At 36.2% G+C, this 15,174-nt stretch overlaps 4 protein-coding genes across 4 annotated transcripts; 2 read left to right on the forward strand and 2 right to left on the reverse strand.

The window, feature by feature from the left end:
- Positions 1-2,666: 2,666 nt before the first annotated feature.
- LOC110850076 lies at positions 2,667-5,913 on the forward strand. Its single transcript, XM_022097555.2, has 4 exons — positions 2,667-5,173; positions 5,238-5,352; positions 5,427-5,539; positions 5,618-5,913. Exons 1-4 carry the CDS (start codon positions 5,114-5,116, stop codon positions 5,843-5,845), a joined length of 516 nt encoding a protein of 171 aa, XP_021953247.1. The 5' UTR covers positions 2,667-5,113; the 3' UTR covers positions 5,846-5,913.
- Positions 5,914-6,591: 678 nt separating this feature from the next.
- On the forward strand, positions 6,592-8,811 carry LOC110849672 (chitooligosaccharide oxidase). Its single transcript, XM_022097105.2, has 4 exons — positions 6,592-6,731; positions 6,794-7,600; positions 7,669-8,233; positions 8,450-8,811. The coding sequence occupies exons 1-4, from the start codon at positions 6,674-6,676 to the stop codon at positions 8,697-8,699; spliced, it is 1,680 nt and encodes a 559-aa protein (XP_021952797.2). The 5' UTR covers positions 6,592-6,673; the 3' UTR covers positions 8,700-8,811.
- Positions 8,812-9,185: 374 nt separating this feature from the next.
- Positions 9,186-10,016, reverse strand: LOC110849673. The gene is made up of 2 exons (XM_022097106.2): positions 9,786-10,016; positions 9,186-9,687 (listed from the first exon to the last, which is right to left on the reverse strand). The coding sequence occupies exons 1-2, from the start codon at positions 9,874-9,876 to the stop codon at positions 9,269-9,271; spliced, it is 510 nt and encodes a 169-aa protein (XP_021952798.1). The 5' UTR covers positions 9,877-10,016; the 3' UTR covers positions 9,186-9,268.
- Positions 10,017-11,388: 1,372 nt separating this feature from the next.
- On the reverse strand, positions 11,389-13,514 carry LOC110849692 (soluble calcium-activated nucleotidase 1). Its single transcript, XM_022097127.2, has 3 exons — positions 13,374-13,514; positions 12,655-13,070; positions 11,389-12,391 (listed from the first exon to the last, which is right to left on the reverse strand). Exons 1-3 carry the CDS (start codon positions 13,435-13,437, stop codon positions 11,618-11,620), a joined length of 1,254 nt encoding a protein of 417 aa, XP_021952819.1. The 5' UTR covers positions 13,438-13,514; the 3' UTR covers positions 11,389-11,617.
- Between the last annotated feature and the right edge of the window lie 1,660 nt (positions 13,515-15,174).

The following is a 15,174-nucleotide window of genomic DNA, read 5'->3' on the forward strand; positions in this document are numbered from 1 at the left end:
TCATTTTAAAGGACATTTCACCACAAATTCAATGGAATTAAAATTTTTGACCTCGTGACCTTAAGGACGAGGTCAAAGGTCAAAAGATACATAACTGTCATATGGGGTATCATTTTGAAGGAAATTTGACTGCGATTTCAAGGTTGTTAATATTTTTGACCTTATGACCTTGAGGACGAGGTCAAAGGTCAAAAGATTCATAATTGTCATATGGGGAGTCATTTTAAAGGAAATTAGACTGCGATTTCAAGGACCCTAATATTTTTGACCTCATGACTGTTGGGACGAGGTCATATACGGAAACTTTAAAGGAAACTTGAATCGGTCTGACGCTACTTATTTACATTCGTTTGGAGGGTTTATTGATATTTTTAATCTAATTGATAATGACGAAGAAATGTAACTGTTTATATTATATATATAAGACTTGTCTGTCCTTGAAACGTAATGACCCAATCTTTTGGGGTGTTTCATTGTATGAAAATAAATAAATAATTAAATAAGCGACCACATTTTTCTAAATTTGGTATCAACTTCGAAAGAAAATGCCATCGCGGAGATGGTTAGTCGAAAAGATGTCGTTTTTGTGTTCGGCGCCCTGTTTTGGCTATATTTTTCTTATGCTAACGTCTTTCTGAATGGGTGGATCACCTTCTTTGTAAAGATGTATAACGTCGTGGTTAACGGTATTTTGGACAAGATTGGAAATGTTAATGGGCTCCAGGTGGACGAAGTTTCCGACGCGTATGACGTGTTGATCGAGTTGGTGACATTTTTCAACGAGTCGATGGGGTTCCGAGTGTTGGTCGAAGTTACGGTGAACATTTGTTGGACGTTGGGCTGCACTTATTTTGGTTGGGTGTATTGGAAAATTGGCGAATATGGAGGCACCGTGACCAACTTATTGGCAGCTTATTTGGCCATTCATACCTTGTACATTTATGGGAATGAGGCCGAAAACTTGGAGCAGAGTAGGATGAAATTGGTGACGAAGCTGAGCCAGATTAAGATCCATGGTTTGAATGATGTGGAGAGTAAAAAGGTAATCGAATCAGACGATTTTGTTTTTCATGACGAGGAAAAGTCAATAAATTCTTTATTTAAGGTGGTCTGCCTAACGCAGAAGGTGATCAATTGTAAGTTGCTGATTAGTCCGGGAAATTTTTTCACGCTAAATCGCAGCTTTGTTCTCTCGGTATGGCAAAGTGTTCACTTAGGAAATATTGAGGCTGGACTTTTGTACGTACTTATTTACTAGAGAATTTTTTTGCGATGTAGATTTTATCCGTATTAATGACCGTGCTAATCGTCATGGCCCAATTTCGAGACTCTGATGAATTAAATGGTGGAAACAAGCGGATTCCTGGTGACTGGAGTGGCAATGATGAAATGCGTACCTGTGATTGTTGTAATTCTACATCATTATTACAGTGAAGCTTTGTACAGGGAAGAAAGTTTGGTTGATATGAAGCACGCGTTTCCGTGGTCGATAAAATGGTTATAGGGTAAAACGTCTCTCGGACACACCCACAGGAAGCAATTTTTTATAAATAATATTTAGGTATTTGTTAGATTTTGTGTGCACATGTTTGTATGTACATATAAGGACTTATGCTTCTTGTAAACACCAGTTATTACATGTTTATGTACCCAAATGTCAATGGTTATTGTTCTCTAAATTTGTAGATTTCCATACAAAAATGTAATTTAAATTATTGCCAATACATACATACACACATGGTCGTTTCGTGCACTGCGTGTCCTGCCAATAACTTCCAATCTCTATTTCGATCGGATTTTATTTCTAATAAATCGGATATTAAAAAGTCATCGGTTTGCGTTTTCATGGATATAGTCAAGTTGTTTAAACGACATTTATAATGTGGATTGTTATTAAGAAAACTATTAATTTTTTAATCAATATAAGGAAGCGTTTGATTTGGACGAATCAAACGTTCGGATAATTGGATTTACATCGAATTAGTATTTCCTAAAGTAATTATTTTCAGTAAAATCAATGGCAAGTCGCTCTTCAACGAGTCGTATCCTCAGTAGTAGCCTGAGTAATAAGTACTTTTGCGATGCTTTTTTAAAATGGCTTCTAAAGAACACTGGTCCCTCCTCGACGTAGTGTGTCGAGTTTTTAGCAAATTGTCATTTCTCATTAGATTCCAAGTTGACCCGAAACGTCATAAGATTTACAAAGCAGAAAACACAACAACTTACATGAAACGAGTTAATCTAATATTTACCATTCTTCTCTGCTCGACAGCAGTTGCCTCGTTTTACGCTCAAGTGTGGCGTTTGATTTCCGGAAATATGACGGTTTCGCATAATGACATTTTCCAGATTTTAAAAAGTTCTGCACTCTTGTTTACCACACTGGTGACGTCCACGCTGCTTCCGACTGTGTGGATGTTGGCGTGGGCTCCTGAAATCGTGGTGAATATTATGAATCCACTTGAAGAAATATTTACAGGGCTGAAAGGTATGAATTTTAATTTAATTTAGAGATTAATCAAAGTTGGAAAATGTAATGAATGATTTCTTAACTTGAGTAGCTTATGCCTGAAAAGCAGGACATTTTCGTATTCAATAATCCAAATATTTTGAGAAAAAATACTTATTTGGTTATTTTTATCGTCAAACAAAATAAACCAGGCCCCACAAAATAGAAATTCAAATTCAAATTCAAAAATCGAAATCTTTTTTCATATACGAACGAAAATATTGTTCGGATTTTTATTAGTAACCACACAACCACAGACTTTCATATTAAGTATTTAGTACAAATTGAACGTATGCGTTTCTAACCTACTACTTTAAGCAAGAGGTAATTTATCCGTCGTAAAATTAAAATTACAATTTACTATTTATAGATTCGTGTCATCCCGGCGTTGTAAAGCGAGAACACAATTCCTCCCAAATGTTGACCCTTCTTGGCAAAGTGTTCCTCATCGTGCCCACAATTGTTTCACCGTTTGCCTCCATATTCGCCGTCATTCTGGAGATTGACGCGTCAAAAGAGTTTTCCGAGTTTCTACTCCCCACAGCATTCCACGCCAAGAAAGGAATCCGAATTCTTATCCCTCTCGTTTGGCGAATGATCGTTTTGGCCTGGCTCGAATTTCAATTCTTGGCCGCAGCCAACTTCCTTCTTCAATTTGGAACCACTGTGTTCAAAACTATGGAGAAATTCATACTAATTCTGGGCAGAGTTAACAGCTCTTGCATTCGAGATCCATCAGATCCTGAAGAATTATTGATAGCTAAGTTATGGCCGAATACGTCAGTCGCACGCGCGCGTAGCTTAAAGATAAAGTTTTACCGAATTTATCAAATTTATTGGTATTATGTGGACGAAAATTTTAACGAGCTACTTGGTGCACATGGGTTATTGTTTGGCGGGATTTGTGAAATCATTGGAAATTATTTTATTGTTCGATTTTATGGAGAACTTCCCTTCTTACTGTACGGCCCGGCTGTGGTGTTATTTATTTTGTTGGGGGTCGAAATTTTTGTGGCATTGGACGTTATGAGAAATCCCTACCGTTTGTCGACAGTGTTTCTGGATGAACTAAAAGCTAGAAAACCTTCGAAGTACGTTGTCAAAGTGTTGAGGTCCATGCGACCGCTGGAAGTTAGTATTGGCGTATTCACCAAGGTGCGAAGAGATACGGGTTTGATAATGTACAAGATTATTGCGGATTTCACCTTTACGGCTTTATTAACGATATGAGATAATTATGTTCTAAATGAAAACATGGAAGATAAGATGAGAATTTAGCAATATAGATATTTTGAAAATGTTGCCAGCGTTACAGTCAATATTTGGATGCACATTTTTTTTAAGACGGGTGCAACCACGTGTAATCAATGTATTCTTGTATGGTGAATCATCATGTTTATAGATTTGGAAATACATGAGTATCTAGTAACCAAAGAAGATAAGTTGTAATTTGAGATTCAGGGAGAAATACTATGTACAAACACTAAACTCGCTTTCTCATTTAGGTATGTACCTTTTGTTTGCCGAGAGACATGTACGTACACACGCAAGTTTTATGTCCCGTGATAACAAAACTTGTTAATTCATATTTACCTACATTCGTATGTATGTGCTCAACTTTATGAAATCGTTGTCACAAATTGTGACAACGATTTCATTTGAAAAACTTTGAACTTGTACGTATTGTGACTCACAATATGTACAAGTTCAAAAGACTCCAATTACATAATTGCAAAATCTTGAAGCTTTATTTTTTCATACATAGATTTTTTGTTAACATTTATATTATCCATAATGTCAACATATTTCCCTGGTTTACATAATTTCATAAATTAAAAGATTAATTGGATCCTGATTAGATCAAAAATAAATCAATTTGGTTATCAAGTCCTGAGAATATTTACCTAAATATTACCCATCATATTTCTGGTTTAAATAATTCATTTACAAATTTATCAAATTTTGCTCGGAATGTATTGCACAAATATATTTAAACATGTTGGTAATAAAGGGCATAGTGAAATACTCGACAGCATATTATGCTATGTCTTGGAAATTATTGTAGTCAAGTAATCATCGTCAGCGTAAACAACGTCAGAACTATATGTGTCACGTATGACTAACAGGAAATCTTGATAAATTTGACTGTATATTTATGTCATTTACTGTGATAAATTTGATTAACCTTTGAAACTCTGGGTCGTGTTATGACACACACCCAGGAATTACGTACATATGTACGCCCTCAACTGCGAAATCGGGGATTGTTGGACTCTGATTCATTCAGACTAATCTAGAAAGCAGACACGTGTCAAATGCATTTGGCATGTAACATGTTTGCAATATACAAACCTAGATATGTATGTATGCATCTCGCTGATTACACTAATCGCGAAAAGGTGTGTATGCATCTGAATAAAAGTTGATACATGCTTGACAAGTATTAGATACGTGTGGCTATGCATGTACAGCAGACAAACAGATCATGTCTAACACTCTACTTAATTACCCGAAATTCGTTACTTTCATCAAAGTTTCATTCAATATCCTATATTTATTTCCTAGTTTACGGTAAAAAATTAAAGTGTGTCATAATTTTTGGCAATGGTCGCTCATCACAGAGCAATATTTTTAGGACTGAAAATCATCTTTATTGCGGACATTGTAAGTGTATTATATATCTACATATTTTTGTAATATAATGAAAACATTAATTTATGCATTACAGGTTGCCAGCGTTTTTAAACTAATATGCGGCGCATATTACGTGGGGATGGGATTCAAGGAAAAGAACATCGATGATAAAATACCTGCTGATGAACGGAGTGATATCGCCGGGCTTGGTAAGTATACCATGGTAATTATTATGCCACAAATTTCACCAAGTTCTTAATTGCATTTTTCTCTATTTTCACAGAGCATACGCTTTACTTTCTTTCGGGGTCGTTCATAATTATTTTTGCCATCCTGAAGTTGATACACGGTTCTTTCTCCTTGTACATGCACAGATTGGAAACTGCATCTAAAACAGTAATCACTTATAATTTCAAAAATATTTTTATTCAACTTAACCTTGTAATTTCTAATTGCAAATTCTTTTCCACTCAGCCACGAAAGTTCAAACTTTTCTCGTGTTGTGGAATGCTCGCAATATTAATTTATGGTGGAAATTTAGGCATAACAATTGCCGCTGCTGTTCTAGATACAAGAATAGAAAACGCTAAATGGCGCAGCCCTGTCGCCTGGACGTTAGCATCGATAGAGGCGACGATAATTTTAAACATGATAATTTTAAGAATGTTGATAAGAGGGGTTAGCGAAGACGGTGCGAGTTAAAGGAAATATTTATGCAATCAATTTCTAACAAATTAAGCAATAAAATTTTGAATTTGAGTTGGATCCTGCCCAATTTGTGTATGCCTATACAATTTACATGCGAGAATAAAGTATTTTCATAGGTAGATCTATGCCTGTCTACTTGTACATAACACGTATGTACATATGTACATACACGTGTGAGAATATATATATTATATGATAAGCAATTGTGCACATATGTATGTATCAGCTTACTGGGAATTAATTAAGAGAATGAGTTGTGTACGAAACTCTTTCTAAGTACTTGTCAATTTATATGTACAAATCATTTTGGAATTAAGTATATGTATACCACAAAGTACATACATAATTCATATTAAATGCATACTTAATTCTGACCACAAGGAGTTATGTACACAAGTATTTAAACATGCTTCACATTACATAAATTTTTAGAGATTTTTAAGCATAACTTTTCCATAACGTAACATACACACATAAATAATTAATGTGCACATTAATTTATGTCACCGTAGCTTACTCTTACATATCATGCAACAATTAATCATACTTTGCTAATTATTGCACGCTTAAAATTAACTGCAGCTGGACCAATTCTAGGAAAAATCCACAAGAAGCCAGAAACTATTTATTAGTTTAAAACTGCTGAACAAATGGTTACATAGATTTATTCTTTAAACCCAATCACTTCTACGTATGTATGTATTACTTAATTGCCTAATTTTGGCCGTTCACCCCAATAAATGAAGGTTGCCCTCGATAAATAAACCCATATAAAAAGAAGATGCCCAGCATTAGAATTATTCATTTTAAAATATACTCAAAATGCAAAAATTTCACCTCGTATTGGTCGCCATTTTTGCTATTGCAAACGGAAATGTTGGTGAGTTTCTCCCATTAAAAAAATTGAATAAAAGTAAAATTGTAAACTTTACTTCATTTCAGTTCCTATCCCTGATGACGCTGACATCCAGGAAAAATTAAAAGCTTTTCAAAACTGTGTAAAATGTCGCAAACAAACCGCCCAGCTGGTCACTTCCAACTCAGACAGTGATCTCTACAATTTTTACAATCTTCAATGGAACACCCGAAAAGAGAAGGTTTACCCGGTCGCGTATTTCCTCCCTAATTGTACCCGCGACGTTCAAATAGCCGTAAAATGTGGCGTTAGAGCCAGCCTCCATCTCATCCCGAACAGTGGTGGCCACTCGTACGAGGCCATCTCTTGGGGCACTAATCATACCGTGATTGTGGACTTCAGAAACATGCAGAAAGTCGAGCTGATTGGAAAATCTGTCGCCAAAGTGCAACCAGGCGCTCTCGTGGGTCCGATTAATGCGAAATTATGGACTCTGGGCAAGGTTGCTGTTCCCATGGGAAACTGCCAAACGGTTGGCATAGGTGGGCATGCTATTGGTGGCGGAGCGGGCTACTTTTCCGCCCCGTACGGACTAACGATCGATAGTTTGCTGGAAGTTGAAATAGTTGCGGCCAATGGATCCGTCTTTGTCGCTTCGAACGAGCAAAATCGAGACTTATTTTGGGCCATGCGTGGCTCAGGGCCGGGCTACATCGGAATTGCGACGGGTTTCAAATTGAAAACGTTTAATGCAGAAAATTTAAAAATTTCCTGGTTTAAGGCCAACTATACGGGACAAGAGTTTGTCAAAGTGTACACAGCATTTCAGAAATGGATGGACTGGACGGAGAGGAACGAGCCATTGGTGATGTCAGGGATTTATATTTCGCATGGTACATAAAATTTAAGAAAATTTCATTTTTTTAGTTATTGTCTGAAAAATTTCATTTTTCGTAATTAGATAACTACACCTCGCAATACCCTCCTATTCCTGAAACTGGCGTCGTAATCCATTCCGTTTACATTTACGACCCGGCTACGTCTTCGGAAGACAGAAGTGCCCGGTTTCGCACCCGTGTGAACAGTTTCTTCCCAAGCGGAGGGTCAAAAAATGTGAGCAGTGTGTCTTATCTGGAATTAGTCGTGCAGACTGGGTACGCACCAATTCGAGTGAATGTCACACGACGTGGTCGAAGTGAGACTGAAGAAGTGAAAATTGGAAATCTGGATCACCCCGTCTTGGATGATACGGACGAATTTGGCATCAAACCTGGGCAGGTTTCGGATCGGGAAACGAGAATAATTCAAAGGTTGGCTTCCCTCAAGAAGGAGCAGGCAATGCCCCGGTACTTTTATGCGAAATCACACTTTGTCAAGAGAAGGCTTACTCAGAACGAGATTGCAAGATTGGGCCGAATCGTGGTCAAAATCCCGCTGAATAAAAACTGGGTATTGATCAACTCAGAGATGGGGGCCATTCACTCAATTTCGCCGACTGAGATGGCCTACGTGCATCGAGATTCCAGGTTTGATTTGGTTTATTTTCGTATTTTCCGGTAAAAAATTGGTGAAAACTTTCCAATTACTTATAATTTGGTAATCTATGTACTTTAAATATTTGTCTCCGACAGACCGTGAAAACATTTGAATTTCACAAATTGAAAAATATTACCGCTTGATTTCAATTTACAACCAGGATCGATCGGAGTTATTAATTGTCGTAATTTAATTTTTGACTTCAGGCTCGATTTTATCGTACACGCAGAAGCCCCCGAAACCGAAGGTGACATGGTCGAAGCCGTGGATTGGCTCAGGGAATTTTACAACGCAATGAAATGCTTCGATAGCGGAGAAAGCTATCAGAATTATCCAGATTTAGAGGTTACCGATTACTTGCAAAGATTTTATGGGAGGAATTTGGAAAGGTTGCGTTGCGCAAAAAGGGAGTGGGATCCAAGAAATTATTTTATTAATCCGATTTCAATACGCTAATATATTTATAAATGTATTGTGGGAAATATAATATAAAGTAAACCGATTTCGTTGAAAACTGAGACTGTCAACTGTAGGTAATAAAATAAATATATGCCGAGGGTAATATGTATTTGCGTAAAAATATTTGCATATTTTCGACGGGACTGTTGACTGGATATAAATATGTAAAAAGTACAGTGTAAACTAAATTGGACATAGAGCAGAATTCAATACACAGAAATAAATAGGAAATTACCTACTTGCAAATGTGTTCAAGATAAACGAGTCGATGACAATTGATTTCTAAAATTCACATAAACCCATTGCGAGATATCATGCGATGACGAAAGTTATAGACCCAGTGTTTTACAGACAGTAAATAAGAAAATCCTAAAATAATGTCATTATGTTGAAATGGGAGGATACAACAAAATATTAGAAATATGTAGTGATACTTAAAATATTGAACTTCTTTAGCTTTCCATTTTATGCATACATAGATATAAACAGATTCATAAGTATTCACATATTTATTAAAACAATTTTGGTAGTAAAAATGAGTTTTCGAGTATGTAAAAGCTTATTGGCTAATAATTTGTTGATATACTACTTTCAATCATGTCCAGTAGCGTTACATAAGCGTCAAGTTTTCCCCACCCAGAATTATAATTATTACCAGAAATCGTACTGTCTCCAGTGGCATTTTCGGAAACCGGAATGTGGCCCCAGTTTCTTAAATGCTCCAGGATTCTGTCATACGTCAAATGTGGCGAGCGACCCAGGCGAATTTCAGTCGAGCACGTCGTCTGATTCACAAATATGCAGGCGCCAGAAAGTGTAAGCTTTGTTGAGGGATTTTGTTGCGAAATTACAGGAAGTGTAGGTTTCATACTCTGGAAACGTGTCAGCCCCCATGGCTCGAAATGTGAGAGAGTGACCAGTTCTGTTTTGAGTCCAACAGCTCCGTCATCGGAACAATTTGTCGTGCCACACGAGATTGCAGAGACTAATTTGAACAATATTAATAAAAATATTAATAATAAAAATTTCTTTTCATAAATTTTTATTATTAAGCTCGTGTGACTAGCAAGAAATTGTGCTAACCTTTGATCCTCAATTCCTGAATGAGGAGTATAGAAGAATACACAATGAGTGAAATGAGAAGTAGTTTAATAGATATTTTAAGATCTTCCATATTTAGTTGGAAAATATGTATGAATTACTACTATTCTAGTTCAAAAGTATTAATTTTGTAAAAAGTAGTTCATTTAGTCGGATTGGGCCTTATGTAATTATTAATCGTGGAGGAGAACAGTTTTATGTAGGCCTTATCACTGCGGAAACTGTATTGTCAAACCTACATATCTAGTAGCACATTTGCACAGCCCATCGCCTGTTATCTTGTTCATTCAATTCAATCCTCCGTGGAGTTTCCGTACATCAATATAAATAAACATGTATGTATGTGCATTATTGTATACGTGAGTAAGTAATTACAAATACGGAAGAGGAATAACATCCGATAAATATTTAAACACGGTTTTAAGTACGATCTATATTCTAACGACAATTGTTTGTCGATTGACCATTCATTCTTGCCATTTAGTAAGTAAACGGCTATTTTTACTTGAAAATCGGATCTCAATAGCTTTATGCATAGTGCATACATATTCTCTGCAATAATTGGAGTGTAAATAGATACATACGTGGTTTTACAATATACATACGTATGAAAGTAAATATGTACCAAAATATCAACAAGTGTAGAGTTGTATGTATGTAAATATAGGCATTATTAGGGAGCGTCCATAAATCACGTGATCGATTTTTGGACAATTTTGAGCCCCTCCCCCCCCTTGGTGACCGGTGGTGATAATTTCGCTACCCCCCCCCCCACCGGTCACGTGACAGGAGATGATGCTCAAATTAAATCATGTTGTCCGGAATAACAATATTTTTTAAATCATGAATCAAATTACAGCTACATTACACACATGTGTAAATAACTATTTAATACGCCAGTCAGACATAAGAATTTAAGTCGAGGCAAGTTTCTAAATATGCAAAATGAAAATCAAATTTATATAACGTGCGCGTGGTATGCCAAGAGAGTTTATATATAACTCTCATGATATTTATTGGCATATTCAAGATTTAAAAAAAAACTTTACTCATGTCACGTGACATCTGACCATCTACCCCCCCCCCCCCCCCCCGTGATAATTGGTGACAAATTTCAGACCCCCTCCCCCCCTCTAATCGATCACGTGATTTATGGACGCTCCCTTAAGTATAGCTAAAAGATGATAGATAAATACGATAAGTAAATGTACTGTACTAATCCTCAGTGCGAGATCCTAAAAATATTGTCTCATGAAAAATATCATTTCCGGTGTAGTGAATTTGTGGAATAGAAAGTGAACGTATATACTTATGTATTTACATGTACATACATAGATAAATAAATATCATTCCTGTATAAAAATATGTATTACAGACGAAACTTATCAAAGGGGTGAAACAACACGAAACTGTTCTTGTGGCCCACCCTCACCTTCCACTAGTCTATGTGCAAGTAATTCAAATTACTGAATTGCGAATTGTGACTTTCAAATTTTTGGCTTGGAAAAAAATTATGCATGTAAATAATGGTTGATTTAATATTATGTTGATCTTTTGGAATTATCTTGATAAACATAACACAATTATAAGCCATGATTCAATATATTTATTGTTATTACTTGCAGTCGTATAATTTTCATAAAATTTTGGAATGCAAACTTAAACACATTTTCTGGCTTGTACATCAATTTTAAACTTAATCAAAGAGATTTCATAATGATTTACTTACTAGCTTAGTATATGCAGCATATCATTGACATAATTGAATCAATTCAAAACCAGAATCAACGATTTTCAAATAAAACAAGATCAAATTAAAAGAACTCCACCCCTTCGTATTTATCACTTGCGAACAAGGTCTCATTAAGCAACACGTTCCCCTTCAGATCAAACGCCATAATATAGCTCTCCGTTTCATTTTCCGCCTCCACAGATTTTATTCCCACCATGATCTTGTCCTCCGTTCCAGGAATGAATTTAATACTGGAGAATCCATGCGTCGGTATCAATTCGCCCACTTTAATCATTTGAATCTCATTAAAATCCTCATCCGCAATTAGCACCGTGTTTGACCCAGATCTCTCATCCGTCTCCTCCTTGAAAGCCTCCTTGCTAATCTTTCTTGGCGCGAAAACCCATTTTTTCAGCGTCTCACTCCATGCAGCCGCCTCATTGGTGAGGTATCCTGGCGAACTAATTTTAACCGCTGCGGCCAACTTTGCATAATTTTGAGTCCAGTCGACATGTTCCACTTGGCCGGACGGGGACACGATTTTGAGATACTTGTGACCTCCACTGGTCCCGTGTCCACCAATCCAAAGAGATTCGTCCTTCACGGTGGCCCACTCGCATTTGAATCCTTTCCCGGAAGAGGAGTTACCATCGGCGAGAATTGCCCAGGGTACAGGAGTGACATCAATGGATGTGTCGTTGACCAAAAGTTCGAAGACGATTCCTGTCTTATCTCCGCAAGAGTATATCTTTCCATTGAAAACGTTCAAAGTGGACAGTTCGAGACCTCGGCCTCCATAGTTGAAACCGGTTTTTATAATTTGTATTTCGGATTCGGGTTTCCATTCGACGTCAATCTAGAAATTAGAAATGATAGTAAGAATTATAATTTACTTACGCCAGAAATAGGAAGACTCATAGACATGTTAGAAATATAAATCACGCCGTCTAACCAATAAAAAAATTGGGAGTCAAATTTAAAGGCTTTAAAATATTCAAATATTTAAAATTCGACAAAATGATTGTGCTGAATGACTTCCTGGCGTTTCAAAAAATCGTTCTCTACAAAATTCGAAATCATTTAAAGATAAATTTATTTTAAACTTTAACTTTTTCTTACTTCAGATTCTTCAGGTTTTTCCAGATTCTGTGCCACCTTGATGAACCCCTCTTTCAAATAAGCTTTGAATTCCTGACCACCTCCGGACAGTGATTTCTTATCCAGATCAGCTATCACGCCGAATTTGAATCTTAGCGAAGGTGGTGTGAGTGGATAGCGTGCATTGTATTTGGTTGCCTTGTGTAGACTTCCTTTTCCGTCGTCATTCTCTTTTACCAGGTCATCGTCAGAATTGTTATTTTGCTTGACGAGATCCTGCTTGCCAACTGAGGACGAAGTATCCAGAAATCTTCCAGTTCTTCCAGAGGGTGCCTTGTAATTCGGATTGGGAATTAAACCCCATATGAATTCAGGTTCGGTTTCGGAGTGAAGAATAAAACCTGCTGGCGAATCCTTCCTTGAAACTGGGCGAGATCCTGTGTAATTGAATCTTATTTTACAAAATATGTATTGAGGCTATTTGCTAAAGGACAAAGTAAACAGGAAGTCTTGCAAAATTATTGCGAAAATTTTCGCAAAATAACGACATTTTTGATTTGCAGATTATTATGCATAGAAATGATTTTTAAGGCTAATTAACCTTCGCAGATAATCTTTGTAAAAGCTTGTAACAATTTCAGTTTTACAGATTTTATTTTATGAAACGATATTACGAAGGTAGGCGTGAGTTGTCTCACTGAATGTGTATTTAATTATTTATTTTTGGGGGCAGCATTTACCTGCATTTGCTGGATTGCACACAGAAATAAGTAATATCACCGAAAATGAGATGCAAAGTTTCATTTTTGTTTAGCTTTGGAGGCTGGCCAGGGTCGAACTAAACTCTAATTTTGGATCTGGACTCATCATTACGTAATATTTGGAGTATGGATTGTAAAAACAAACATGCAGATATTATGCAAACCGATTGCCTGTTGCGGAGCGAAGATGAGCAAAGTCGTGGTCACTGTTGAAATATTTATGATATCAGTGACGAGAGAACCGGTTTTTGACGAGCGCTAATTTTATGATTTTTACAGAGATGTAGCACTAACGAGATTTATGTATTGCAAACAATTAATGTAGTTAATTTGTTGATAAGACTAAAGCACGCTATTAACCTTGTAGTAAATAATATGCATATGTATGTTTGTAGTTGACCAACTCTTCTAGTTTAATATATGCACATATATACATATTTACATATATCATACATTGTATCATATCAGCACATGTGTATGCATATGCATGTCGTTAACTCGTTCAATTCAACTAATTTAACCAGAATCATAGGTTCAATTAAACAGCATCACGCATGGGGGCTAAATATTTCAAGGTAAATATGTATATATTCATGTAAGAATGCATGGCTTTCATACATATGTAAATGCGGGCAAAATTACTGAATTGTGTAAAATAAGGAAACTATGCTTACAATAAATATGTATCAATGTGTATCAAGTTATTGGGTTTCATAAATAAAGTGTGTACATTGTGAACACCAAGTGTTTGGCAAGTCGTTGAGCATGTTTTGAACGTATTAATAATTTAGCAATGCCCAAAAAATTGTTATCACGATGTAGGCCTTTAGGTTATGTATTTGTACAAGGAAGATGATTTTTGGGACTGGACTGATCAAGAATTTAAGATGTGTAACCAAATCTTGTCCCCAACTCCGTCTACTTTCGATCATTATGAAACATTTAAATTTAAGATTAACATTTATTGCATGCATTTAGTCTGGCGTGCCACATATTCTCATGTATAGGCACGTTGTCCATGATTAAATACTTATAAACTGTCCCAAACATTTCAGCATTTCAACAGTTGAACAAAGTTTTATTTGAGGGACTTCATGTGGATCATCTATAAATACAACAGTTTATCAAATTCGTGGGTCAAACACTTAAAGTACGGCTCGGTCACTGGGGCGAATTATTTATCCAATTTGGATATCTTTACTGGACTAAAATTAATGTAAATAATTATCTAATATTATTATTGTCAACTTTACAAGCAGATAATATTTTCTATATTGCTACATAAGCTGAATATTGTTATACAACAATTAATTCTGAATTTCCATATAATTCTGCCAAGTTGTTGTTGGTAAGCCTCAAGTTTATGAAACAAATTAAACAAACTTAATAAGACTATTGTTTGTCTGTCAGTTAGTTTCTGTTGATTTTAAAGAATTCCATTGGTCGATCGCACACACGCGAGAAAAACAGAATGGGTCAATCAATATATTTGCATATTGATTTCAAGTTTTGCTGAATTTAACGATAAGCATACAGTTTGTCACTTTAATGAATTGCTCGTTTCGAACCACTTTGTTTGGTAGAAGTGTATAGCTGCACTGAATTCCGTATCATCAGTTCATTTGCTTTATAAAAAATGCTACGCCAAATAGTCATCCCAAATTTGAAACGTTGCTTACGCACTGGTGAATTCCTTTGCTGTCTGAACTACACGTGGGAGTCCATCTTCAAAAAGGAGACGGCGTCATGGAAAAATTCTAAAAAGCAGAAGCTGGTCTGG

The sequence above is a fragment of the Folsomia candida genome, unplaced genomic scaffold (assembly GCF_002217175.1).
Source record: "Folsomia candida strain VU population unplaced genomic scaffold, ASM221717v1 Fcan01_Sc005, whole genome shotgun sequence".
Classification (NCBI taxonomy): domain Eukaryota; kingdom Metazoa; phylum Arthropoda; class Collembola; order Entomobryomorpha; family Isotomidae; genus Folsomia; species Folsomia candida.

Bases quoted from the DNA above. Each gene is read 5' to 3' on its own strand.
- LOC110850076 (XM_022097555.2), top strand. From the start codon at position 5,114: ATGGTCGCTCATCACAGAGCAATATTTTTAGGACTGAAAATCATCTTT. The intron at 5,174-5,237 runs GTAAGTGTATTA...TATGCATTACAG, and splicing joins TCATCTTTATTGCGGACATT to GTTGCCAGCGTTTTTAAACT. The intron at 5,540-5,617 runs GTAATCACTTAT...TTTTCCACTCAG, and splicing joins TGGAAACTGCATCTAAAACA to CCACGAAAGTTCAAACTTTT.
- LOC110849673 (XM_022097106.2), bottom strand. From the start codon at position 9,876: ATGGAAGATCTTAAAATATCTATTAAACTACTTCTCATTTCACTCATT. The intron at 9,688-9,785 runs GTTAGCACAATT...TGTTCAAATTAG, and splicing joins TCAGGAATTGAGGATCAAAG to TCTCTGCAATCTCGTGTGGC.
- LOC110849692 (XM_022097127.2), bottom strand. From the start codon at position 13,437: ATGAAACTTTGCATCTCATTTTCGGTGATATTACTTATTTCTGTGTGC. The intron at 13,071-13,373 runs GTAAATGCTGCC...TCAATTACACAG, and splicing joins GTGCAATCCAGCAAATGCAG to GATCTCGCCCAGTTTCAAGG. The intron at 12,392-12,654 runs GTAAGAAAAAGT...TCTAATTTCTAG, and splicing joins AAAAACCTGAAGAATCTGAA to ATTGACGTCGAATGGAAACC.
- LOC110849672 (XM_022097105.2), top strand. From the start codon at position 6,674: ATGCAAAAATTTCACCTCGTATTGGTCGCCATTTTTGCTATTGCAAAC. The intron at 6,732-6,793 runs GTGAGTTTCTCC...ACTTCATTTCAG, and splicing joins TATTGCAAACGGAAATGTTG to TTCCTATCCCTGATGACGCT. The intron at 7,601-7,668 runs GTACATAAAATT...TTTCGTAATTAG, and splicing joins AGGGATTTATATTTCGCATG to ATAACTACACCTCGCAATAC.